The sequence below is a fragment of the Gorilla gorilla genome, chromosome 1, assembly GCF_029281585.2.
Source record: "Gorilla gorilla gorilla isolate KB3781 chromosome 1, NHGRI_mGorGor1-v2.1_pri, whole genome shotgun sequence".
In the NCBI taxonomy this organism is placed as follows: Eukaryota; Metazoa; Chordata; class Mammalia; order Primates; family Hominidae; genus Gorilla; species Gorilla gorilla.
The window spans coordinates 214,046,649-214,073,769 of NC_073224.2; the positions used below are offsets into that span (position 1 = coordinate 214,046,649).

The window sequence follows — 27,121 nt, forward strand, 5'->3', positions numbered from 1 at the left end:
TAGATTTAAACCCAGGGCTTTCTGACTCCAGAAATTCACTGACCCCCTCCCACCCCTGGGCAACCTCTTTAAAAAAAAAAAAAAAAAAACAAGGGCCGGGCACGGTGGCTTATGCCTGTAATCCCAGCACTTTGGGAGGCCGAGGTGGGTGGATCACAAAGTCAAGAGATCGAGACCATCCTGGCCAAAATGGCGAAACCCCGTCTCTACTAAAAATACAAAAATTAGCCAGGCATGGTGGCACGCGCCTGTAGTCCCAGTTACTCAGGAGGCTGAGGCAGGAGAACCACTTGAACTCGGGAGGCGGAGGTTGCAGTGAGCCAAGATTGCGCCATTGCACTCCAGCCTGGCGACAGAGCAAGACTCCATCTCAAAAAAACAAAATAAAACAAAAAAACCCCAAAAAACACATCTTTATTGTCTAGAAATCTATATTTTCAAAATCCCCCAGAAAAGATGCTGTTCTCTCACTTCCCCCATTTTCTTCCATACCTCTACTATAAAGGACATTTTTATACCGTATTAAAACTTCACCCAGATGTCCAGACAGCTCCCCACCTATGTATTTCTCTTATTTGCAAGCTGCATGTTCATGTAGCCATCTAAGATGCCAGATAGCCCTTGTACTCCATTCCCCACTTTGTTTCAGCATCACCGGCTTTCCTGTTAACCCACTGAGGAAAGCTTCAGGATTGAGGGGTAGACTTACCGTAACTATGGGCAAATGCTGCAGGCTCCTGGACAACCTCTTGGCCCCTTTTCCTGTACCCCTTTTTGTCATTGTTTAATAGACCACTTCCTGATTTCCCCTTTCTCCTTGCTTTGGAAAGGGACAATGTCTCTTGTTCATTCCTGTGGTCCAGGCACCTGAATGAAGGCCTGGCAACCTTCATTCCTCCATCCCGCTTTTTAAGAAGCTTTCTCTATGCTGAGTGCTGGGAATATAGACAAGTCACAGAACAAGACACACAACCCAGGAGGGAAACAGGTAATTAACAAGTGTCACAGTGTAATGGGTCTGGTAGGATAATCAGAGGGACCAACCTTTCCTTGGTACAGGAAAGGGCATCCAAGTCAGAACAGGGTGGTGGGGACCGGTCAACGAGGGCTGCCTGGAGGAGTTGACATCTGAGCTGAGTCCCAGATGAGAAGCAGGAGTTGAGCAGATAAATAAAAGCAGTGGGGCCAGGCACGGTGGCTCATGCCTGTAATCCCAGCACTTTGGGAGACCGAGGCAGGCAGATCACGAGTTCAAGAGATCGAAACGATCCTGGCCATGGTGAAACCCCGTCTCTCCTCAAAATACAAAAATATTAGCTGGGCGTGGTGGCGGGCATCTGTAGTCCCAGCTACTCAGGAGGCTGAGGCAGGAGAATCTCTTGAACCTGGGAGGCGGAGGTTGCAGTGAGCTGAGATCGCACCACTGCATTCCAGCCTGGGCAACAGAGTGAGACTCCATCCCCCACCAAAAAAAAAAAAAAAAGTGGTGGGGGTGTTCCAGACAAAGGGAGCAGCACATGGAGGGTGGAGAGAGGCGAGATGGCAGCGTGTGAGCGTGGCTGGACTGTGGATGCAGGTGCACTCATCTCCCACTAAGGAGTCCCGCCTAAGCATCCTAGAAATCCGGGGCCAGAAGGACCTTAATCATCAACAAATCCAACCTCCTCCTTTTCCAAATGAAGCCCAGAGAGGGGAAGCCATTTTTCCAAGGTCACATAGAAAGCTAATGATGGAGAATAGACTCAAACTCACTGCACTGCCTGAGTTTTGGATTTTCTTTTTTTCCTTCCATTCCTTCCCTCTGCCCTTCCCTCCCACTGTCCTCCAATTCATATTTCTCACGTGCCTACTTTGCACCAGCCCAGTACCCTGACCTCCTTGCCCTAGAACCTTAGGCTTCCAGAGCCTAGGTCATCACCACCTCTTCCTATCAAACCTCCTCCCCACACCCCGTTCCTGCCTGACCTTTCCTACTCGTTAAAAATCCAGATGCCTAGGTTGCTTCCCATACCAACAAGATCAGAATGTCTGGGGGCGGGGGCCAGGTGTCAGTATTTTTTAAAGATCCCTGGATGATTCCATTTGTAGCAAAGTTTGAGAACCACTGTTTTAGCCTTGATGAAGGGCCCCTCCACCTCCTGTCCCTTGGCCTCTGGGTTGCAGATGACCTGGTGATTTTTCTTTTTCTTCCAGATGTACTTCTGGACTCACGGGCCTGGGCCCCACCCAGCACAGATCTCTGCTGAGCAATCTTGTCTCCGCTCTGTTCCTGCCCTTTGCCCAGCCCTGGGCCTCCAATCTGCATTGATTACCTGGTCTGACCTCTCTCACCATCACTAGGTACTTAATAAATATTTGCTGTTGATGATAGCAATGACCTTGAGACTGATGAACAGTCTGGCCAAGAGGATCCTTGATGTGGAAGATAGAAAAAGCCTTTGGGGTCAGGCAGACTTGGATTCTAATACCAGCCAGTTCTGCTTGCTGTGTCTGAGCCTCGGTTTACTCATCTGTGAAGAGGAGGTAGCAAGAATGAAAATGCCTGCCTTGTGGTTTGTTGTAAGGACAGACAGTGCCAACATAGAGGGCCCAGCAGCTCACAGACCAGTTGCTCTGAGAGCAGACCACTCTTGCCCTGATGGTAGGGAACTATTTTTGTGCGTGGCAAGTGGGACCTTAGGAAGGAGGGCAACTGTGAGGCTTCTGAGAAGGACCCTACACAAGGGAGTTTCCTCCCAGGGCAGGTGAATGGAGAGGGTGGCAGAAGCCTACGGGAAGGGGTCACAGGGATCAGCTAGAGAGTGCCACCACCCTTCCTGGGGAATGCAGGGCAAGGTCCCTGGTGGGAGTTTTCCTGGGAAGCCAAAGAAGCACCCAACGAAGACAGAATCAACATTTGGGTACCTTCAGTACCCAGAGGCAGCAATGCCAACTACAACCACACTGGAAGAAGAAGACCTTCTCCGCATAGATTCTCTGATCTCTTCCTCCTTCATGGCACCAGCCCTGGGGAACCAGCATGGTGGGGAAATAATGAAGCTGGAATACAACCACTTACAGACTTCACAACCTCCTCCTGTAGATACCAAAGGGATTTTAGGATCACATTTTATTTCTCACCTGAGCAAGAAAAGCTACAGGAGCATCTCAAGCAGAGGGCAGGAGTCTCCAGAGGAGTTCAAGGGGCTCTGGCAAGAAAAATCAAGGGGCTGTGTTCAAGAACTGGCTCCCTTGGCGATTGTATTACGAAGCCCATGTGTGCTGGATGCTGATGAAATTGCTGCCAAATGCCTGTGCAGCCTTGGCAAGGCCCTTTATTTCTCTGGGTCTCCGTTTCTCTCTCTCTTTTTTTTTTTTTTTTGAGGCAGAGTCTCACTCTGTCGCCCAGGCTGGAGGGCAGTGGCGTGATCTCGGCTCACTGCAAGCCCCACCCTCTGAGTTCACGCCATTCTACTGCCTCAGCCTCCCAAGTAGCTGGGACTACAGGTGCCCACCACCACGCCCGGCTTATTTTTTGTATTTTTAGTAGAGACGGGGTTTCACTGCGTTAGCCAAGATGGTCTCGATCTCCTGACCTCGTGATTCACCCGCCTCAGCCTCCCAAAGTGCTGGGATTACAGGCATGAGCCACTGCGCCCGGCCTGGGTCTCCGTTTCTCTAGCTGTGAAATGACTATTCTAAAAGAGCCCTGCCGGACTTTGGCAGTCTGTAAGAAGACCTGAGTTCTCTCAGTTCCAAGCAGGAAAATTGAACATACCCTGAGCCCAGAGCCTGCAACAAACTCTGAGCAGCCTCAGGAAGTCAGGCAGTGAAGTCCAAAAAATGATCTCTTCTGTATACGGAGAAAATAAAAGTTTAAAAATTTGTAGTTTGAAGATGTCAGTTGCCATGTCAATTTTTATATTATTATTTTTTCCATTCCTGGTAATGAGATGCTATGTTATCTTTATTTATTTATTTATTTATTTATTTGTTAGAGATGGGGTCTCGCTTCGTCGCCCAGGCTGCAGGGTACTGGCGCAACTATAAGCTCACCGCTGTCTGGAATTCCTGGGTTCAAGTGAACCTCCCACCTCAGCCTCAGCAGCTGGGACTAAAGGCACATAATACCACACCCAGCTAATATTTAAATGTTTTGTAGAGACTGTGTCTCACCATGTTGCCCAGGCTATTCTCCAACTCCCGGGTTAAGCAATCCTCTGGCCTCAGCCTCCCATGTTCTTTTTTAAACAGCTTCTTTAGAGCACAACTTACATACCATAAAGTTCACCTCTTTTAAAAGTGTACATTGCGCCGGGCGTGGTGGCTCACGCCTGTAATCCCAGCACTTTGGGAGGCCAAGGAGGGTGGATCACGAGGTCAGGAGATCGAGACCATCTTGCCATCTTGGCTAACAGGGTGAAACCCCGTCTCTACTAAAAATATGAAAAATTAGCCAGGCGTGGTGGCACGCATCTGTAGTCCCAGCTACTTGGGAGGCTGAGGCCGGAGAATGGCGTGAACCTGGGAGGCAGAGCTTGCAGTGAGCCGAGATGGCACCACTGCACTCCAGCCTGGGTGACAGAGTGAGACGCCGTCTCAGAAAAAAAGTGTACATTGCAATGACTTTTAGTAAATGTACAGGGTTTTGCAACCATTACCTCGATCTAATTTTATTTATTTATTTATTTATTGAGATGGAGTTTCACTCTTGTTGTCCAGGCTGGAGTGCAATGGCGCGATCTTGGCTCCCTGCAACCTCTGCCTCCCGGGTTCAAGCGATTCTCCTGCTTCAGCCTCCTGAGTAGCAGGGATTACAGGCGCCTGCCACCATGCCCAGCTACTTTTTTTTTTTGTATTTTCAGTAGAGATGGGGTTTTGCCATGTTGGCCAGGCTGGTCTCGAACTCTTGACCTCAGTTGATCCACTCGCCTCAGCCTCCCAAAGTGTTGGAATTACAGGCGTGAGCCACTGCGCCCGGCCCTATTATTATTATTTTTTTCTTAGAGACAGAGTGTGGCTTTGTCACCCAGGCTGGAGCACAGTGGTGCAATCATAGCTCACTGCAGCCTTGAACTCCTGGCTTAAGCAATCCTCCCGTCTCAAGTCCTCCACCTCAGGCATGCACTAGCACACCCAGCTAATTAAGGTGACATTAAATAGACCTGAGGGAAGTGAGGAGACCAGCCCTGCCGCTGTTTGTTGTGTGACCTGAGCCAGGCACGGCCTGACACCTATCTTGAAGTTCTTAATTTTTATTTATTTATTTATTTATTTATTTATGTAGACAGTTTCGCTCTTGTTGCCCAGGCTGGAGTGCAATGGCGTGATCTCGGCTCACGGCAACCTCCGTCTCCTGGGTTCAAGTGATTCTCCTGCCTCAGTCTCCTGAGTAGCTGGGATTATAAGCATGTGCCACCATGCCTGGCTAATTTTGTATTTTTAGTAGAGACGAGGTTTCTTCATGTTGGTCAGGCTGATCTCAAACTCCCGACCTCAGGTGATCAGCCCATCTCGGCCTCCCAAAGTTCTGGGATTACAGGCATGAGCCACCGCACCCGGCCTGAAGTTCTTAATTTTTGTGTACATTTTCATTGTGTACAGGGTATGTAGCCAGTCCTGCTGAGGCCAAATGAATTCCAGGCAGAAGGAACACCAAGTGCAAAGCTCACGGAGTGGGCAGGTGTTAACATCTTTGAGTCTGGAGTAGGAAAGGAGGCCATGGTTGGCCTCTCCTCTCTTTCTGCCCTTTGCCCTTTCATCTCCTCCCCAGCTGCCCAGTGTGGTTCTGGCACCTCCAGGGCTGATGCAGGAGGGAGAGGAAAGAGGTTCCGGAGTCAAGAAGGGTCTGACTCCTGGGTACTGTCTTGAGCAAGCACTGATGCTCTCTGGGCTTGGCAGGGGTTTAAAGCTGATGCTCGGCCCGGTGCAGTGGTTCAAGCCTGTAATTCCAGCACTTTGGGAGGCTGAGGTGGGTGGATCACCTAAGGTTAGGAGCTCGAGACCAACCTGACTAACATGGTGAAACCCCGTCTCTACTATAAGTACAAAAAATTAGCCGGGTGTGGTGGTGCGCGGCTGTAATCCCAGCTACTTGGGAGGCTGAGGTGGGAGAATAGCCAAGATTGCACCACTGCACTCCAGCCTACGCGACAAAGTGAGACTCTGTTTCAAACAAACAAACAAAAAGCTGATGCTCTTTCTTGTTTGGGGGGTGAGAGGAGCACTTTCATGGAAGTCCTGGTCCGGCTCCCCACCGCAAAGCCTGGGACAGGGACCTATGTGCCAGAGTTTGTATGGGAGGTGATCCCAGGAGGTCGACTGAAACAGGAAGGAGGTTGCTGCTTTAGGTAATGGAGTCCAGATTCCAGGAAACCCAATGGGCAGACAGAACGGGTTGTCTTCTTTTGGACCAGAGTCCAGGGTTTCCTCAACTGCTCCCACATCCCATTGGGTGTCAGCTGCGTGTGCCTCTAGTCTGCATCTGAGCTAGTGGGCTAGGCAGCCCTCCCAGCTTCAGAGGGAGCCCTGAGGCAGAAAGCGGAGGAACGCCAGGTGGGCGAGTGGGGTGGGGCTGGTGTCAGCATGCGCGGCACCGTCCCCACTGCAGAGGCCGACCTGAGCTAGACCGAGAAGGTGTGACCTGGCACATTCTTATGCCTGCGGCCCTGGGGGTGGTCCCTGCAGGGTCTCCTGGCTGCACCCTTGTGGAAGGTGGATGGGTCTCTACCAGCCAGGTGCTCATGATGACTCCCTCAATCCCAGGACATCACAGATGCCTCCAGCTTCTTCCTGCTGAGGCCTCACGCCACCAGAGGAGAACTTCCTGGGATCTGGATCTGAGGCCGCCCCAGGCGGACTCTCTCTCCTATGGCCACCTGTGTGTGCGGTGCCCTCTGGCCGCAGCCCTCTCCAACACCGCCTCAGGGGGCTTCAGCCAGTCCTTTCTCTTTGGCTTCTCAGGCAAGAGCCAGACACCAGGTCATAGGTCCTGGGGCACACCCAGCACCTCTCTGACTAGTCTTTTGGAAGCCCCCTCCCTGGGCTTGAAGTGAGAGGGAAAGCACCCCCTCCCACCCAACTTTCTACCCCTGCTTTCCTAATGTCATCTGCCACCACCAGGTCCCCTGTGCACCAGCCCCAGAGCATGACGAGGCCCCATTCCCTAAGCTCACCCCTCCCCTCCCACCTCTGTGCCCTGGACATGCTGTTCCCTTTGCCTGGAAAGTCCTTTCCCCTCCTCAAGGCTTGGTGAACTCCTCCTCATTCTGTGAGACTCATCCAAGGAGGCCATAAAGCAGTGAATCTGTCTTGGAAATCGGTCCTGCTCCATTGTGCTCCCACTGCACCGTGCTCACACTGCTCTGTGCTCCTACTGCACCGTGCTCCCATCACCTTGTGCTCCTGCTGCATTGTGCTCCCATTGCCCTGTGCTCCCGCTGCACCGTGCTCCCGATGTCCCGTACTCCTGCTGTGGAGTAAAGAATTGAAATAGAGTAATACTTGGCATTTCTTGAGCAGTTACTATATGCCAGGCACTGTAAGCCCTTTCCTTGTACGATTCCATTCGCTCCTCATGCCAACTCTATGAGGTGGATATCATGACCCTGCTTTTGAGTTGAGGAGACTAGCATCAGGCGAGGTTACAAAACTTGCCAGGGTCACAAAGACCTGGTACACGGTAGAGTTAAAGTGTGAACCCAGGCAGAATACGCCCATGTGCTTCGCTGCTTTGCTGCCTCTAGTGAATGATGGCCTTGTTTTGGGGGAAAAGAAAAGAAAGAAGGTGTTGGGGACAGCTCAGGCCCTACACATTGTTTCTCTTGCTTTAGGTCCACTGAAACCCTTACTGATGCTCTCCCAGCTCAGAGCCTGACTCCTTTTGGTCTCTGAGCTGATGGTCTCCCAGCTCAGAGCCTTTTGAGTCCTTTCAGGTACTGGACTTAGGTCTGCCCAGGAATCCAGGCTTGCTGGAGACCTTGATCTACTTGGGGCTGAACCTGGTAGCTGGAAGGGCAGCCTGATGATGCACAGGCTACCCACAAGGCTCCCTTCCAGGGTTCAGAGCTCACAGGGTTATAGGGGTCCGGGCTCCTGGAACCATGCATCACTGGGCCTTACCCAGGTGGCCAGAATGCTGTCAGACTGCCCAGACTGGACTGAGGAGGGGAGGGCAGGGAGGCACTTGGACTGGGGAAAGGAGTTGAGCAGAGCAGGACAGAGAAAGAAGTGTCCGGGCCCCCAGCTTCCCTGCTTGATATCAGCACTATGGAGCAGATAAGAGCAGGACAGAGAAAGAAGTGTCCGGGCCCCCAGCTTCCCTGCTTGATATCAGCACTATGGAGCAGATAAGAGCAGGTTTGGATCCAGGTCCACCACTAGCCAACTGGGTGGCCTTGGGCAAGTAGCATTCTCCCAGGCCTGTTTCCTCATCCACAGACGAACATATTGGCAGAACAACCTCATGGACCTACAGCACATAAAAGGGGCTTTGCATCCGGCCACAACTGTCCGCTGTCTTTACTTCTACTATTTTATCCTTCAGCTCTCAAATAGCCACAGCCTAGTTTCATGCAGTGAATTCTCTCCCACAAGCACACCTCCAGATCCACTTCCCAGAACCTGAATACCTCTGGAGCTGTGTGACCTGGGACACGAAATTTCTCCTCTCTGGGCCTCAGTTTTCCTATCCATAAAATAGGGATTGTAGGGGCAGAAAGGGTAATCTCTTTCCTCTCTGTCATAAGGGTCATGGCTAACATGCCTGTAACAAAGACAAGTTAACAAGAAAGAAGCATGACAAATTTATTTGATTATAGTTTTATGTGGCACAGAGCCTTCAGAATGAGGACCCAAAGACATGGGGGAAACTGTCCATTTTTATGCTTAGCATTAGAACATGCCCTTTTTGTCCAGTCATATTTCTCCACAGCTGTCCATATGCCATTAGAATCGCTTAAAATCGCTTGAACCTGGGAGGCAGAGGTTGCAGTGAGCCGAGATAGTGCCACTGCACTCCAGCCTGGGCAAGAAAGCGAGATTCTGTCTCCAAAAAAAAAAAAAAAAGGAGACTCAAAAGCAGTCTCTGTCCTGCCCTCCTGTCTCTGACCCCTAAACCACAGAAACTAGAACCTCCTAGAAGTAGGTCTGCAACCTCCACCTCCCAGGTTCAAGTGATTCCAAGCTATTCTAATGGCGTATGGACAGCTGTGGAGAAATATAACTGGACAAAAAGGGCACGTTCTAATGCTAATAAGAGACAGAGTGAGGAAGCCCAGCAAGACCTGTCTGTCCAGATTCTTCTTGGCCTTTCTGTGCAGCGTTCCTCCCTCCTGGGTATGGGGCAGGACCCTTCTGGAATAAGGGTCTTAATTTCTTTCTTTTTTTCTTTTTTTTTTTTTTTTTGAGACGGAGTCTAGCTCTGTCGCCCAGGCTGGAGTACAGTGGTACAATCTCAGCTCACAGCAACTTCCACCTCCTGGATTCAAGCAATTCTCCTGCCTCAGCCTCCCAAGTAGCTGGGATTACAGGCACCTGCCACCATGCCCAGCTAATTTTTTATTTTTAGTAGAGACAGGGTTTCACCATGTTGGCCAGGCTGATCTCGAACTCCTAACCTTGTGATCCACCTGCCTCAGCCTCCCAAAGTGCTGGGATTACTAGCGTGAGCCACCATACCCAGCCAAGGGTCTTAATTTCTTTCTTTCTTTTTTTTTTTTTTGAGGGGTCTTAATTTCTTTATGGCCACATGTTACACAAAAAGACTGGGGTGGGGTGGGGGTGGGAGGCAGGAAAGTTATATATATATATATATATTTGAGATGGAGTCTCACTCTGTCACCAGGCTGCAGTGTAGTGGTACAATCTTGGCTCACTGCAACCTCTGCCTCCTGGGTTCCAGCGATTATCCTGCCTCAGCCTCCTGAGTAGCTGGGACTACAGGTGCGCACCACCACACCCAGCTAATTTTTGTATTTTTAGTAGAGACGGAGTTTTACCATGTTGGCCAGGATGGTCTCCATCTCTCGACCTTGTCATCCGTTCGCCTCGGCCTCCTAAAGTGCTGGGATTACAGGCGTGAGCCACCACGCCTGGCCTGGAGCAATATTTTTAGGTGTTATGCCTGGTTTTGGGGGAAAAGGGTTCTAGTTTCTATGACCTGCATTGGGAAAGAAATATTCTAGTTTCTATGGTTTAGGGGTCAGAGACAGGAGGGCAGGACAGAGACTGCTTTTGAGTCTGCTTTTTTCTTTTTTTTTGGAGACAGAGTCTCGCTTTCTTGCCCAGGCTGGAGTGCAGTGGCACTATCTCGGCTCACTGCAACCTCCGCCTCCCAGGTTCAAGCGATTCTCCTGCCTCAGCCTCCTGAGTAGCTGGGATTACAGGTGTGCATCACCATGCCCACCTAATTTTTGTATTTTTAGTAGAAATGGGGTTTCACCATGTTGGCCAGGCTGATCTCGAACTCCCGGCCTCAAGTGATCCACCCGCCTCAGCCTCCCAAAGTGTTGGGATTACAGGAGTTTGCTTTTTCTTTTCTTCTTTTTCCTTTTTTTTTCATCCTTTCCTTCTTTCCATCCATCCATCAAGTGCAGTAGTGAGGAGGGGTAAAGAGTCGAACAAGGAGTTTGATCTGTAACTGACTGAACAATCAAACTGAGATAATTCACTACTTTTGGACCAGACTGAGGCTGCTTCTTAGGCCTTCACTTTGGGGACTTTGGTGTATTATTTTCTGAGCCCCCACAGGATCATCACACTCACCTCAAAGGAATGAATGAGGGTTAAATGAGATAACAGAAAAATCTCTTGTCACCTCTCTGAGCCTCAGCTTCCCAATTTGTAAAATGGGTTAATTATAGTATGTGCTTCGTAGAGTTGTCTGGATCAAAGGAGGTAGTCACTGCAACCATTTAGTGCACCGCTTGGCACATGGCAAGAGCTTAACAAACTGTAGCTTTCTAAAGGAGCCCAGCATGGAGCAGGTGTTCCAAAAATGAAGGCTGAGTCCAAGTCACCTTCCAAGTTTTTAATTTTTATTCACAATAACAGAATATATTCTATTATGCAGAATATCTTCTCCATAATGTCCTTACTTGTTTTCATTGCCTGTTCTCTATCAGCTGTAAATGAAGGTTTTCTATGCTACTCTTCCCATTCATGCAGGTAACAGATTTAACTAATTCTTACGGGTTTGTCTGAACCTGTTGAAGGACAGACCGGTTTCATGCTATTACATTACGATTATATAACTAACCTTCCTTCCTTCCTTCTTTCCCTTCCTTCCTTCCCTTCCTTCCTTTCCTTGCTTCCTTCTTTCTTTTCCCTTTCCCTTTCCTTTCCTTTCCACAGGGTCTCACTCTGTCACCCAGGCTGGAATGCAGTGCTACAATCATAGCTCTCTGTAACCTGGAACTCCTGGGCTCAACCAGTTCTCCCACCTTGGCCTTCCAAAGTGCTGGGATTACAGGCATGGGCCACCTTGCCTGGCCTGACTATATGAATTTCAAATATAATAGAGAAATACATCTTCCTCTAGGACTTTGCAGTGGACAAAGACCCTTCATGCTCATTGCTTTATTTAATTCTTCTAACAGTGCTGGCAGATTGGTGGTATTATTTCTATTTTACAGATAATAAACCTGTGGCCCAGAGAGAACAAGGAGACTGTCCCAAGATTCCATGGTGAGTTACGGGAGCTCTGGGGCTGGGATCTTGGCATCGTGCTTAGGCACAACCGCCTCTCCCAGTGGTCTCAGAACTCCCTAAGGGCAGAACGGCGTCTCTTCCTAGGCTGTCTCCTCTTGGCCTCCCATCTGACAGACTGTGTGCTCCCAAGAGCCGCGGGAGTGGGGGTCTCCCAACTCTGCGTGTTCCAGGTCTTTGCATACTAGAGGAACGGGCAATCTGTGGCATTGTTGATCCAGTATTTACCGAGGGCCTGCTATGTGAAGGGATTCCTCACGCTTCAGGTGCTCCCAGGGCTGGGAATGTGTAACACCAGAGGGTAGAGAGTGGGTGTTTGAATACAGGTCCAGGCTGGGTGCACTCGGCTGGGCAGAGCCGGGGAAGCTGCCCGAGGGGCGGGTTTCGGGTGGGAACTTGAAGAAGCCAGGGGTGGCCAAAGAGGGGGTGGAGCTGCCCCAGCAGAGAAATGAAGGTGCGAACGCTGGGGCGTATCTCGAGCAGAGTGGCCTCGGGAGCGCGGGGCGGGGCGGGGTGGGCTGAGTAAGCGTAGTGGCCGGCCGGGCTCTAGCTGGGAAACACGCAGCCACTCTCCTGCGGCCGCCCTCCCCGACCCTCCTAGGGTCAGCCGGGCCCAGAAGCCGGAGCCTGCGCTTCCCGTCGTCCCGAAGTGCGAGAAGCGCGGCCGCAGCTCTGCGCCGAGGAGCCCCAGGAGTCCACTCCCGGGCCTCGGTCTTCCCATCTGTGTGACGCCACAGGAAGTCCTGAGACGCCACCTCTGCGCGGCCGACCCCTCTCCCGCGCGTGCAACACGTGGGCCTGGCGGGGCAGAGCTGCTTGTGCACGGCGGGCGGGGTGCGGGGCGCTCGGCGTCGCCCGGGCCCGGGGAGGCGGCTGTAGCCAGAGCGCCCGAGGCCGCCCGCCCTCCCCCCGGCTTGGGGCGGGGCTGCTGCCCGGCCGCTCTTTTATCTGCCGGCTCCGCCGACCCGGCCCCCGCGGCCCTCCCAGCTCGGCTCCGGCTCAGGTACGGGGCTGCCAAGACGGGGAGGCCTGGCTGGCCGCAGACGAGGGTGCTCTCCACGGGCCGCGGCGGGGCTGCGGGGCTGCGGGGCTGCGGGGCTGCGGGGCTGCGGGGCTGGACGTGGAAAGAGCAAGGCTCCGCGAGGCAGGGGCGGACTTGGGACCCGGGGAAGACAGGCAGGACGCGGAGCCGGAGGGGAGCACCTGGGCTAAGTGAGAGGACGCCCGCCCGGGGAAGCAGCCAGCGGAGGGCGCAGGAAGGAGGAGCTCGCTGGATGGGGGCGTCTTGGGAAGGGTGGGAGGAGCAGAAGGAGCACGGCTGAGGAGGATGCGGATGGGGGGCCTGAGAGCCTGTTTGTCCAGTGAGCAGGGGAGGGGAGCGCTGCTTGGAGAAAATGAAGGATGGAGGGCAGGGAGTGGGTAGGGGCGTCTGGCCCGGGCAAGGCCGCTGCCTTCCTGGAGCAGGACAGTCAGGGAGCTCACTGCTTTCTGGAGGAGGAATCTAGGTGAGACCGGGACGGGAAGGGGTGTGGGTGCCCAGAACCGGCTGATGTGAAGGAGTCCCACTTAGGGATCCAGGAACAGTGGGAATAGCACTGCTGGGGGCCAAGAGGGGCACTTGCTCCATGGGCCCAAGCAGTCTAGACACCTTGGGGATGAGGGAGCCTCCCCTGATGTCAGGAGAGCCTGGGGGTCCCACACACACAGCGAGGGAAGGGGAAAACCCACAGCACTTGCCTCAAGGCTGCAGGCTTTGAAGAGCTCCAGAAATTTCCCTGTGGCAGCCCCTGGAGGAGGCCTGTGGGGCTAGGTCAAGCCAAGGCCTCGGAGTCTGAACAGTTTGATGGATTCGGAGTCTGGCTGCTCCTGGGTGGACAGCGCAGGACCCCAAGTCTGAGCTCCTATCGAAGAGAGGGACCCAGCCTCTGGTCATGAGGCCTGTGCTACCTCTGGGTCCTTTTGTTGAGAGGCTGCCCCTCTCCAGCCTTAGTTTCTCTGCCCAGAGGGTTCCTTGCTGGTCAGCAGTGCAGCTCAGGTCCTTTTTCTGTGCCCCATGCTGGGTGACTATAGCTCGTTCACCCAGCCTCTCTGGGCCTAAGAGATTCCCCCTCCTCAGAGCAGTTGTAAGTCTCAGCTCCACAGAATACTTTCTTTAAGAATTGCTTTTTCAGGCCATCTGTGGGAGCTCACACTTATAATCCCAGCGCTTTGGGAGGCTGAGGTGAGAGGATGGCTTAAGCCGTGAGTTCAAGGTTGCAGTGAGCTGAGATGGTGCCACTGTACTCCAGCCTGGGGGACAGAGCATAGACCCTGTTTAAAAAAAAAAAAAAAGTCTGGGCATGGTGGCTCACACCTGTAATCCCAGTACTTTGGGAGGCCGAGGCAGGCGGATCACCTGAGGTCGGGAGTTTGAGACCAGCCTGACCAACATAGAGAAACCCCATCTCTACTAAAAATACAAAATTAGCTGGGCGTGGTGGTGCATGCCTGTAATCCCAGCTACTCAGGAGACTGAGGCAGGAGAATCGCTTGAAGCCGGGAGGCGGAGGTTGCAGTGAGCCGAGATCATGCCATTGTACTTCAGCCTGGGCAACAAGAGCGAAACTTTGTCTCAAAAAACAAAAAAAAAAAAAAAAAAGAAAAGAAAAGAATTAGGCTGGGCACAGTGGCTCATGATTGTAACCCCAGCACTTTGAGAGGCCAACGCGGGAGGATTGCTCAAGCCCAGGAATTCAAGACCAGCCTGGGCAACATAGTGAGACCTTGTCTCTACACATAATAAAAAAATTAGCCAGGCGTGGTATTGTGTGCCTGTGGTCAGGGCTACTCAGGAGGCTGAGGTGGGAGGATCGCTTGAGCCTGGGCAGTTGAGGCTGCAGTGATGGCTGCACTGCACTTCAGCCTGGTGACAGAGTGATACCCTATCTCAAGAAAAGAAATAGTTACTTATTTCATTCTGATCACATTTTCCAGTACAAATACACGGAGGTCCCAAGTGCCAAAGTTACAAAAAAAAAAACAGTTTCTGTTCAGTTTTGGAAGACATGTAGGGACTTTTTCTTTAAACACTTTGGACCAAGTTGGGGAATTAGCCTGCATTGAGGGAGGTGACCTAGTTGCTAAGAGACTGGGAGGCCAGCCAGGGATGAAAACTTTGCCTGTATAATCTGTGGCCACCACTGGGTGCCTGGGAGTTGCCCACGGTGGACAAAGGGCAAGAGTGCTGGTTTTGGAGTCAGATAGATGTGCTCTGCCCTCCCGCCTCCAGGGCTGGGCTCCCAGGTTGGCTGTGGATCCAGAGAGTTGTGAGGGAGAGGTAAAATGTATGTGAAAGTTCTTGGTAAACACCCAGCCACTATATATTATGAATGGTAGCACCTAATCTCCTTAATGATATTTCAGGTGCCATATTGGGTCATCCTCACTAAAGACCCTTCAAGAGGGTTTTCCTCCAACAGCCCCAGTATTAACATTGGTCTGGCCTTATCATTTGTATCTAATGGGGTTAGACTTTCCCTTCCATGCTGAGAAAAAGTTGTCTTTAAGAGAATGTGCTGAACAATCAGGGCCCAGAAAGGCAACAACGAATATTTTGCATGCCAAGAAGGAGGCAAAAGAGGAAGTGGAATTGTAACCAAATAATGCTTATAATAGGTGTTATTTAGCTGAGCTGTACGCTCCAGGAGGGCAGGGTATTAATATATTGAGGTGTTGGCTGGGCACTGTGGCTCACTCCTATAATCTCAACACTTTGGGAGGCCAAGGTGGGAGGATGACTTGAGACCAGGAGTTCGAGACCAGCCTGGGCAACATAGCAAGACCTCGTCTCTACACATAATTTTAAAAAATAGGCATGGTAGTGTGCGCCTGTGATTCCCCAACTACTCAAGAGGCTGAAGAAGGATCACCGGAGACTGGGAGGTCAAGGCTAAAGTGAGCTGTGTTTGCACCACTGCACTCCAGCCTGGGCGACAGAGCATGACCCTGTCTCAAAAAAAAAAAAAAAAAAAAAAAAAAATCCTGTGCTGTTACCATTGGTATGAATTCCCTGGGCTGTTAGTTCTATGAGGGCAGTGGTTTAAATGGCTCTGTCACTGAGGAAGCTGCAGCGCCTGGCACACAGGGGGCCTAAAGTAAATATTCTTGGACTGTCCCAGGGCCTAAGGGCCCTTGGAAGTCACTGGTGAATTTACTCTCTCCTTTGACATTTGGAGAAACAGGGCCAAGAGGGGAAGGGACTTGCCCAAGGTCACACAGGGATTGAGTGGCTGAGTCAGGACGAGAATCCCACAGAAACGGCAGAGCCAGCACTGTGCCAGAGCCAGCACCTGGCATCCATGGCTTTGTTTTGCTTCCACAAGAGCCCAAGAGGCAGCTATTTTAATCCTCTGATTCCAAAGAGGAAACAAGCTCAGAGAAGTTGAGGGACTGTTGCAGAGTCACACAGCAGGTGAATTCCAGACCCGAAATTTCATCCTCACATAAAAATGAGGCCTGTGGCGTCTCTTGAAACAGCCTGCCGGAGAGCCTGCAGAGATTAATGGAGGATGTCCACCACCAGGGCAGCAGTCTTCTCCAGTTCTCCAGGCTCACCACCTGGCTGGCTTCCCTCCAGGCTGGATCTTCCTAGGCCCTGTGGGCATTTGTGTGGGTGAGCCCGTCAGGGCAGGGAGCCTGTCTGCTTCATTTTCTGTGTGCCCCAGCACACAGAATGCCTGGGTAGCGTTGAGGCTGGCATATAGTATAAGCACTGAGTGAAATCTGTGAGATGGGGGTAACCCAGGGCTCTCCCTCTCCATAAACCCATTTTCCACCACCTCCCTGCAGCCTGGTCTGTTTTGCCCCACGGGTGTTATGTTAACCTTTGACAGTGTGTGTCCTTGGAGAGCAGGCTGGGGCTTGCAAGCCTTCGCTAAGGAGAGAGGTGAGGAGGGCTCACTTTAAGTTGAGGAATATGAATTGGGAGGGGTGAGGAAGTGGAGGGGAGGGGAAGGGAGGAAGGAGCGGCTCAGGCTGACAGAGGCACTCCCACTGGAGCCCTGGAGATCGCACTTCAGAGGTTCAGCCAACCCAGAAGACTCCCAAACCTTCTGCAAGACATGTCCAGGCCAGACCGTATGCCATTTGGATCACCTGCTAATTTGGTTCACCCTCTTGTGCCCTCGTGCTCTCCAGGGCTTCTGAGCTGCTGGAGTTGAGGCCCCTTCCCCTGGGACTGTCACTGCTTAGCCACGTCTCTTGGGCCTGTGGGTAAGCACCAATTTTCAGGGCTCTGTGAATTCAAAACAGTTACTCTGAATGGTCTTTGCTGAGAACAATTTAATGATTAAGTAAGGTCAGTGTCCTTGGAAGTCCAAACTCTAGCCAAATTTCCCTGGTCTACACCCCTAGGGATAAGGTAAATGTTTAAGCACACAGTGAACTTCCTGAGGCCCCCAAATCTAATGGAACTAGCTATTGAGGGTTACAAGAGGACGGTTTTTTTAGAAAACTCGAAGGAAATCTCTCAGGCTGGGGATATTTCAAAGACTACTACTATTATTATTAATAATAATTCAATATTTGTTGAGTCCCTAAATGAAGCTAAAACTTTGTTCTAATAAATTTAATCTTTACAGCAACCTATGAGGTAGATAATATTGTCATTCCCATGAGAGAGCTAAGGATCAGAGAAGGTAAGTCACTTGTCTAAGGTCACATAGCTAGCATGTTATGCAATCAGGAGTCAAACCTGGTTTGTCTGAATCTGAAGTCCATCTCCTCTGTGCACTTTTATAGCGTCTGCTTTTTCCTTTATTCCTAACCTTCTTCCATTCTGATTCCCACTGAGTAGTGGACAGGAACCACTGAAGTTTACCTGACACCATCAACCAGGCCCTAGTCACCTGGCTTTGCCTTTGCCCTGCTGTGTGATCTTAGGTAAGTCAAACTTTTCAGCTGGCCCTCGGTTTCCCCATAAGTCTCATGCAGATGTGAATGGTGAGCTGCTTGCTACAGCAGAGGCCTGGCTAGGAAGGCACACAGTTTAGCATGGATTTCACCACTATGGGAGTGGTGAAGTTGGGGAGGAGAGGTGTGGGAGGTTGTCTTTAGCCCCACCCTCTGGTGACATCACACAAGACACCCCCAGTCCCCAGAAGCCCCGCCCCTAGTGCCCCTCATCTGTGGAAGTGCTCAGCATCTGGTGAATTTGCCCAGGCCCATAGTAGAGGTCACCAGCCCCCAGGCTTGAGAGAAACCCCCCAGGTACCCAGTGCAATTTGCCAGACTTGGAGGGGCCCATGGAGGTGGGCTGGGCTGAGCTGCCTGAATAGACAGGGCCCAGCAGCCTGGTGGGCACACGACTCAGAGGCTGACCACTCAGAGGATGCCCTGATGGTGCCCTCCGGATACCCATCCTCATCCTGCTGGCTCAGGCTTGACCCCTGCCCCTGCTTTTTCCTTTCCCCTGGATCAGAGTCCCTTTCCATGGAGTCAGGAGGTGGAAACTAATTCTGAAAACAGACCTACTTAGGTGGAATGAGCCCTCTAGCTGAGGTCTAAAGAAAATAGGGCAGCGGGGTCTCTGTCATCCTAGCATGGTGCCTCAGGTTTTGTCCATAGGGCCCATTATGTCTGGGGGAGGGAGGTATAAGCGAGCGCTGTCACTCACCTAAGGAGGTGGCTTGAGCCAGGGCCTCCCTGGAGAAGATCAGGAGCAAGCAGGTAGCCAGCAACTGAGGGAGACTGAATTGCTAGAAGCCTAAGAAAGTAATTTATAAGAAAGAGCCTGGTTGCCTGCTTTAGACCAGGATTTTGCAAAGTTGTTCTGTAGGATGCAGACAAGTGTGCCTGGAGCAGGGCAGCAGTAGTGTCTGCAAGCATCTACAGCCCAGTCCTGGCTCCACCTCCCTCCCCCATCCTCCAACCTTGGGTAAGGAGCTTTTTTTTTTTCTTTCTTTTTTCTTTTTTTTTTAGAGAGTCTCACTTTGTCGCCCAGACTGGAGTACAGTGGCACGATCTCGGCTCACTGCAATCTCAGCTCCCTGAGCTCAAGCGATTCTCCTGCCTCAGCCTCCTGAGTAGCTGGGATTACAAGCATGCACCACCATGCCCGGCTAATTTTTGTATTTTTAGTAGACATGGGGTTTCCCAATATTGGCCAGGCTGGTCTCGAACTCCTGACCTCAGGTGATCCACCCACCTCGGCCTCCCAGTGAGCTGGGATTACAGGTGTGAGCCACTGCGCCCAGCTGGGAGCTTTTGACTTCTCTGAATTTCATTATCCGCAACAACAAAATGGGCAGAATAGTACTTACCTCCCAGGCAAGTTATGAGAGTTAATTGCAACAGGACTGTAAAGAGTGGGCATATAGTAAACACTTTCTACATTTAAACTGGCTTTTTTTTTTTTTTCTTGAGATGGAGTCTCGCTCTGTTGCCCAGGCTTGAGTGCAGTGGTGCGATCTTGGCTCACTGCAACCTCCGCCTCCCGGGTTCAAGGCATTCTCCTGCCTCAGCTTCCCGAGTAGCTGGGACTACAGGCACGTGCCACCACGCCCAGCTAATTTTTGTATTTTTAGTAGAGACGGGGTTTCACCATGTTGGCCAGAATGGTCTCGATCTCTTGATCTCGTGATCCACCCACCTCGGCCTCCCAAAGTGCTGGGATTACAGGCGTGAGCCACTGTGCCCGGCCTCAAGTGGCTTTATAATATAATTATTACTAGGGAAGGAATCCGTGGTCACATAAGCTTGGCAAATGATTCAACAAAGCTAAGCCGACTTCTTTGCTGCAGGACTTCTTAGAGCTTTTTTTTTTTTTTTTTGAGAAAGGATCTCACTCTGTCTTCCAGGCTGGAGTGCAGTGGCACAATCTTGGCTCCCGGCAACCTCTGCCTCTGAGGCTCAAGGGATCTTCCTGCCTCAGCTTCCCAAGTAGCTGGGACTACAGGTGCACACCACCACACCTGGCAAATTTTTGTATTTTTTCATAGAGACGGGGTTTTACCATGTTGCCCAAGGTGGTTTCGAACTGGTTGCAAGTGATCCGCCTGCCTCGGCCTCCCAAAGTGCTGGGATTACAGGCATGAGCCATCGTGTCCAGCCCTTCTGAGAGTCTTTAATGTGCTGTTATATCTTGGGAAGTTCCAAGAGTGGGATATGGAGCACAGGACTGGACTTATCAGATTACAGGCACCCAGGAGCTAGGTGTCCACAGGGCACAGCCATCGCCATCATTCGCTGGTCTTTGCCGCAGTAGTGGAATAGAAACCTTGCTGGGTGGGAGGACTCTGGGGAAGGCCTTCCAGTTTCTGGGCTCTGCTTTCCTAAGTGTAAAACAAGAGAGTTGCCCAAGATGCTTTCAGAGGTCTTTTCTGGTCACCCCAAGGTTCTCAGTTGGGAAGACAAAGTTGTGGACAAGAGTGGGGGCCAGATTGTTGAGGTTGAAACCATCTCTTGGGGAGATGGAGAAATCCAGTACTGGCTCCCCAACCAGCAAGGCTGGCCAAGGGAGGTCTTGTGCTCTGGATGGAAGTGGCCCCATCAATTAGTGCAGCAGCAATGTCTGCTTCCTAAATCTGCCCTGTGCCAGGCTCGCTGGGGAATAGAAGAGTCCTGCACATGCCTGTTGTCCTAAGTAGCAGCCCCTGTGCAGCAGTGTAACGACTCCTGCTTCCCCACTGGACTAGGAAAGCCTGGGGAGCAGGGCTGATGCCAGAATCCTAATGCAGGAGGAGCTTAGGAATGCAAATCAGGCTCTGGAGATGTGGGCTTGTGGGGGTGGGGTCGTCTTGATGCTGCCCTTGCATAGCACGCACTGTGCATTTACTTGGACTGTGTGTGACTTATTTGATTGGTTTTGGGGGTGATCACAGTGCCGCTGGGGGCAGAGAACATGAATGCTTTATCCTGCCTGAATCTCTTTTCCTTATCTGGTGACTGGTGCAAAGGTAGTCACAATAAATATCTGATGAACCTGAACACTGAGTCCAATAAGTAAGCTTGGAGGGAATTTATTTGGCAGGCAGGGAGGGATTGTCTGGCAGGTTTTTCAATAACTATTTGAGTTAATGAATAACACAATGAATGATGGTAAGCCTGAATTATGTAATTGAAGCCAGGTAAAACAGTATAAAATTAGGAAACGATAAATAGCCCTTGCCACCTTGTGTTGCAAAGTGCATTTTAGGGTAGTGGTTAAGAGCACGGTGGCTCACATTTGTAATCCCAGCACTTTGGGAGGCCGAGTGGGAGGGTCGCTTGAGGCCAGGAGTTCGAGACCAGCCTGGGCAACAAAGTGAGACCCTGATTCTATAATAAAGTAAAAATAAATTTAAAAAATCAGCTGGGCATGGTAACATGTACCTGTAGCCCCAGCCACTTGGGAGGCTGATAGGAGGATTGCTTGAGTCCATGAGGTCAAGGCTGCAGTGAGCTGTGATTATACCACTGTGCTCCAACCTGGGGGACAGAGCAAGACGCTATCTTAAAAACAAAACAAGCCTGGGTGCCGTGGCTCACGCCTGTAATCCCAACACTTTGGGAGGCCAAGGTAGGTGGATCACCTGAGGTCAGGAGTTTGAGACCAGCCTGGCCAATGTGGTGAAACCTTGTCTACTAAAAATACAAAAATTAGCTGGGCGTGGTGGCGGGCACCTGTAATCCTAGGTACTCGGGAGGCTGAGGCAGGAGAATTGCTTGAACCCAGGAGGCAGAGGTTGCAGTGAGCCGAGATTGAGCCATTGCACTCCAGCCTGGGTGACAGAGCAAGACTCCGTCTCAAACAAACAAACAAACAAACAAAACACACAAAAAACCAGACTTGAGTTCAGAGCATGCCTCTGCCATCTGCTACTTCCTGGCTAGGTGGGTGGGCAAGGCACTTAACTTCTCTGTACTTCAGTTTCCTTACCTGGAAAATGGCAATAATGATAGTGTCTGCCTCTCAGGGTTGCTGGGAAGCTTCTAGCAGGTGCTGTGTGAGCATTTGCTATGATTTGTTTTTGTTTCTATATCTTTTGCCAGATGATGACATTCCTGAGGGCAGGGATCAAATCTTTCACTCTGTTCTTTGTCCCATCCAGCACAGGGTCTGAGGCAAAGAAGGGCTCAGTAAGTGTTTGTTAAATGAATGAATCAAGGTTAAACTGTGTAACCCATTATAGGTCAGGGGAAAGTGGGATTGGGGGAGCAGTAAGGAGGCCCCAGAGGTGGCAGCTTGTACTGGTCTTAAAGGATTTCAGTGCAGGGAAAGGAAGGTGGCACAGGGTGTGACACTGGGGTTAGGTGGGGAATAAGGGTAGTAGGAGCAGGTCATGTGGGCCTTGAATGCCAGGGTAAGGGGTTATATTGGATTTATTTGGAACTAGCAACCATGGGCAATTGGGGGAGGGCCTGGAGAGGGGATTTTGAGAGTGGGGGTGTGGTTCATCAGTTGTTAAATGGGGACTTTCAGGAAAAAAGTGGTCTTTTGAGTTGGGCCTGGAAAGATATGAAGTGTTATCAGAATGGTGTCATGTTGTTCTTTTTCTTTTTTTTTTTTTTTGAGATGGAGTTTCCCTCTTGTTGCCCAAGCTGGAGTGCAATAGTGCGATCTTGGCTCACTGCAACCTCCGCCTCCTTGGTTCAAGTAATTCTCCTGCCTCAGCCTCTGGAGTAGCTGGGCTTATAGGCAGGTGCCACCACAACTGGCTAGTTTTGTATTTTTATTTATTTATTTATTTTTGAGATGGAGTCTCACTCTGTCGCCCAGGCTGGAGTGCAGTGGCGTGATCTTGGCTCACTGCAAGCTCCACCTCTTGGGTTCATGCCATTCTCCTGCCTCAGCTCCCGAGTAGCTGGGACTGCAGGTGTCTGCCACCACGCCTGGCTAATTTTTTGTATTTTAGTAGAGATGGGGTTTCACCGTGTTAGCCAGGATGGTCTCGATCTCCTGACCTCATGATCCGCCCGCCTCGGCCTCCCAAAGTGCTGGGATTACAGGCGTGAGCCACCATGCCCGGCCTAGTTTTGTATTTTTAGTATAGACAGGATTTCTCCATGTTGGTCAGGCTGGTCTCAACCTCCCGACCTCAGGTGATCCGCCTGCCTCAGCCTCCCAGAGTGCTGGGATTACAGGCGTGAGCCACTGCGCCCGGTCATGTTGTTCTTTCATTCAGCAAACATTGAGTGCCAGCTACTTGCTAAGCACCAGGGATTCACAAAATAATGAGACAAACTGCCTCCCCTTGATGAGCTCACATGAACAATCATGAGAAGTGTGAAAATGGTCAAAGGATGGTCTGATGATAAGCACTCAAGTGGAGGGGTCATGGTAGGAGGTTCAGGAGGCCAGGGAAAGCATCCCAGAAGAAATGTGTTTTTTTGTTTGTGGTTTTTTTTTTTTTTTTTTGAGACGGAGTCCTGTCGCCCAGGCTGGAGTGCAGTGGCGCGCACTGCAGGCTCCGCCCCCTGGGTTCACGCCATTCTCCTGCCTCAGCCTCCCGAGCAGCTGGGACTACAGGTGCCCCCCACCTCGCCTGGCTAAATTTTTGTATTTTTAGTAGAGACGGGGTTTCACCATGTTAGCCAGGATGGTCTCCAGCTCCTGACCTTGTATCCGCCCGTCTCGGCCTCCCAAAGTGCTGGGATTACAGATGTGAGCCACCGCACCTGGCCCCTGTTTGTTTTTTTAAGAGACAGGATCTCGCTTGAGATCAAGCTTGATCAAGCTTGAGTGTAGTAGTGTGATCAGAGCTCACTGTATATCAAATTCCTGGGCTCAAGGGATCCTCCTGCCCCAGCCTCCCCAGTAGCTGGGACTACAGGCACATGCCACCACACCTGGCTAACTTTTTTGTACAGATAGGATCTCACTACATTGCCCAGGCTGGTCTTGAACTCCTGGCCCCAAGCAATCCTCCTGCTCTGACCTCTCAAAGTGCTGGGATTGCAGGAGTGAGGCCGCATGCCTAGCCAAGAAATGGGTTTTTGAGGAATGAATAGGGGTTTGCCTAGTAGGCAAGATGAGGAAAATGTCTCAGGCAGAGGGAACGGCTCGTGTAAAGCTACAGACATGTGAAAGAGCAGTCCAGGGGTTGGTGGGGCTGTGTCTGGATTTGAAGTGCACTGTGGTTGTGCAACAAGACTGGAGAGGGTAGCAGGGACCAGGTCATGCAGGGTAATGGAGGGTCAGTAGGGGACCCTGGCCACTCGAGGAGCTAGATAGGTAGAGGCAGTGGGTCTATTAGCAAGGTCATTATTGCCACCAGTTGAACACTAATGGTGGCATGAACACGGGCTGAGAGCGCCTCACTCCTCTCATGTGTTTCACATGGCCAGATCTGTTCTTTAGGAGAGAAAACAGCTGGTGCTGCTGTGTGGAGCCTGGACCGGAAAGGAAATTAACAAGGCAGGGAGCCTTATTAATTAATACATTCCTCAAACATTTATTGAGCACCTACTATGTGTCAGGCACTGTTCTAGGTACCTGGAATACATCAGGGATCCTTGCTCTCATGAGGTCAGAGATGAGGAATTCCATAGGATGAGTCTTCTGTTCTTAAACCAAGTGTAAGGATAAGGCTGTCGGAGAGGAGGGAGTAGGATTTGGGCATCAGAGCCCCCCAGCTGCTGCTCGTGGGGGTGAGGACACCAGGCCCCTGACTTTGCTCTGGTCTCTCTCCCAGCTCCCTGCCCAGGCCCACAGCCATGGCCATGGCCATGGCCCAGAAACTCAGCCACCTCCTGCCCAGTCTGCGGCAGGTCATCCAGGAGCCTCAGCTATCTCTGCAGCCAGAGCCTGTCTTCACGGTGGATCGAGCTGAGGTGCCGCCGCTCTTCTGGAAGCCGTACATCTATGCGGGCTACCGGCCGCTGCATCAGACCTGGCGCTTCTATTTCCGCACGCTGTTCCAGCAGCACAACGAGGCTGTGAATGTCTGGACCCACCTGCTGGCGGCCCTGGTACTGCTGCTGCGGCTGGCCCTCTTTGTGGAGACCGTGGACTTCTGGGGAGACCCACACGCCCTGCCCCTCTTCATCATTGTCCTTGCCTCTTTCACCTACCTCTCCTTCAGTGCCTTGGCTCACCTCCTGCAGGCCAAGTCTGAGTTCTGGCATTACAGCTTCTTCTTCCTGGACTATGTGGGGGTGGCCGTGTACCAGTTTGGCAGTGCCTTGGCACACTTCTACTATGCTATCGAGCCCGCCTGGCATGCCCAGGTGCAGGCTGTTTTTCTGCCCATGGCTGCCTTTCTCGCCTGGCTTTCCTGCATTGGCTCCTGCTATAACAAGTACATCCAGAAACCAGGCCTGCTGGGCCGCACATGCCAGGAGGTGCCCTCCGTCCTGGCCTATGCACTGGACATTAGTCCTGTGGTGCATCGTATCTTCGTGTCCTCCGACCCCACCACGGATGATCCAGCTCTTCTCTACCACAAGTGCCAGGTGGTCTTCTTTCTGCTGGCTGCTGCCTTCTTCTCTACCTTCATGCCCGAGCGCTGGTTCCCTGGCAGCTGCCACGTCTTCGGGCAGGGCCACCAACTTTTCCACATCTTCTTGGTGCTGTGCACGCTGGCTCAGCTGGAGGCTGTGGCACTGGACTATGAGGCCCGACGGCCCATCTATGAGCCTCTGCACACGCACTGGCCTCACAACTTTTCTGGCCTCTTCCTGCTCACGGTGGGCAGCAGCGTCCTCACTGCGTTCCTCCTGAGCCAGCTGGTACAGCGCAAACTTGATCAGAAGACCAAGTGAAGGGGGATGGCATCTGGTAGGGAGGGAGGTGTAGTTGGGGGACAGGGGTCTGAGTTTGGCTCCAGGTGGGAACAAGGCCTGGTAAAGTTGTTTGTGTCTGGCCCACAGTGACTCTCTGTGCACGACTCAACTGCCAAGGGCGTCACTGGCCAATTCTTGGATTTAGGGATTGGCTAGGAGTTGCTGGGGTCCACTCCTGGGCCTGCCCCAGCTCCTTGCCCAGGGAGAGGGAAAGAGTGAAAGGTGTGGGCCACTCCAGCTTGCCCTTCCACTGCCACTCGCTGGGGTGAGGCTGGGGGTCAGCTTGGTGAGGATTGGGGCTTCTAGATTGTCTAGGCAGGAGGTGAAACTTAGGCCAGAGTCAGATTTGAGCTGAGCCAGGGGAAGCCTTGGCAACCTACTTCTACTCAGATTTCATTGCTGGATGAGGAAGGGGCAGGCCCAAAATATATACAGGATCTTACTGTCCCTTGAAGCCCAGCCACAAGTGTTGGAGCTGCAGAGAGACCCCAAAGGTAGTAGATTGTGCCAGATACAAATGGGTCCCATCCAGTGCTTCATACCCCTTCAGTCACTATCCCAGACAGTGAGCCCCAGATCTCCTAGCCCTGGCTTCTGTGTCCTACACGGCCTGTTCCCAGCTTCTCTCCTGGTTCCCTTGTTAAGGATTCATTTATCCATTCAGTGTTTCCTGGGCCTCTGCTCAGAGGCAGGTCACCACTGGGCCCTGTGGATCAATGCAAGATGACAAAGGCTTTTTTTTTTTGAGGAGTTTCGCTCTTGTTGGCTAGGCTGGAGTGCAATGGTGCGATCTCGGCTCACTGCACCTCCACCTCCTGGGTTCAAGCGATTTTCCTGCCTCAGTCTCCCGAGTAGCTGGGGTTACAGGCATGCACCACCATGCCTGGCTAATTTTCTGTATTTTTAGTAGAGACGGGGTTTCTCCATATTGGTCAGGCTGGTCTTGAACTCCTGACCTCAGGTGATCTGCCCGTCTTGGCCTCCCAAAGTGCTGGAATTACCGGCATGAGCCACTGCGCCTGGCCGACAAAGGCTTTGATATCAGAATGAACTGTCAAGGGAGGTGCTGGAGAGGGATTAACTTGTGCTGCCTGGGACCCTCGGTCTTAGGTTGGGGAGTGTGAATAGGAGTTTGCAGATGGAGAATAGGAAGGGCATTCCAGGCAGAGGGAAACCTGTGCAGAGACCCAGAGGTGTGGAAGGAAAAGTGGGGTTGGGGCTGGGGTGGTCTGGATGCAATAAAGTGACTGTGACAGTAGCCGCGTCTTTGTTTTTTGTCTCCTGTTTCAGGGAGGGGCCCCTGCTCACATTACTGGAGGAGGTTTTCCGGAGGAAGCTGGGGCCCCTGGGAGTGGACACAGGGTGGAGGGAGCAGTTCTTGTTTTATCTTTGCTGGGGGATGGGGTTGGGGCCTTATATACCATATCTATATATACAAAATTTGTTGGGCAAGGGAGTGGGGGGCAGTTTTATTACTAAAGTTTTATAAGTAGTTAAAATAATGTGTTTAAAATATGCATAATCCCACTTTATGATCTGACAAAGACTTTTTTTGTTTGGTTTTTCCTTCAATTAAGGAGGGTTTTTTTTGTTTTGTTTTTAGTGGAGGGGGCAGGGGCGTGCACACTCCACCACACATATTGAGCCTCGTCGCATGCGCACCAAAGAAGTATGTTAACTTTTATAATATTGCTTT

The 27,121-nt window shown here is 51.6% G+C and overlaps 2 protein-coding genes and 1 pseudogene across 13 annotated transcripts; 2 read left to right on the plus strand and 1 right to left on the minus strand.

The window, feature by feature from the left end:
* Positions 1-558: 558 nt before the first annotated feature.
* LOC129531524 (small nuclear ribonucleoprotein F-like) lies at positions 559-781 on the minus strand (annotated as a pseudogene).
* Positions 782-996: 215 nt separating this feature from the next.
* LOC101148937 (uncharacterized) lies at positions 997-3,875 on the plus strand. Its single transcript, XM_063701534.1, has one exon. It carries the CDS (start codon positions 2,749-2,751, stop codon positions 3,361-3,363), a length of 615 nt encoding a protein of 204 aa, XP_063557604.1. The 5' UTR covers positions 997-2,748; the 3' UTR covers positions 3,364-3,875.
* An 8,053-nt stretch (positions 3,876-11,928) lies between these two features.
* Positions 11,929-26,683, plus strand: PAQR7 (progestin and adipoQ receptor family member 7). Of its 12 annotated transcripts, XM_055388270.2 has the most exons (5): positions 12,222-12,688; positions 16,513-16,609; positions 17,304-17,360; positions 17,519-17,604; positions 24,336-26,683. In XM_055388270.2, exon 5 carries the CDS (start codon positions 24,358-24,360, stop codon positions 25,402-25,404), a length of 1,047 nt encoding a protein of 348 aa, XP_055244245.1. In that variant the 5' UTR covers positions 12,222-12,688; positions 16,513-16,609; positions 17,304-17,360; positions 17,519-17,604; positions 24,336-24,357; the 3' UTR covers positions 25,405-26,683. The 12 variants fall into 12 exon arrangements, with proteins under 12 accessions (XP_055244258.1, XP_055244260.1, XP_055244266.1 ...); XM_055388285.2 differs by lacking the exons at positions 16,513-16,609; positions 17,304-17,360 and adding an exon at positions 21,753-21,780 and having other exon boundaries at positions 12,221-12,688; XM_055388274.2 differs by lacking the exon at positions 17,304-17,360.
* The last annotated feature ends 438 nt before the right edge of the window (positions 26,684-27,121 follow it).

Coding starts and splice junctions, on each gene's coding strand:
- PAQR7 (XM_055388283.2), top strand. CDS start 24,358: ATGGCCATGGCCATGGCCCAGAAACTCAGCCACCTCCTGCCCAGTCTG.
- LOC101148937 (XM_063701534.1), top strand. CDS start 2,749: ATGGAGAGGGTGGCAGAAGCCTACGGGAAGGGGTCACAGGGATCAGCT.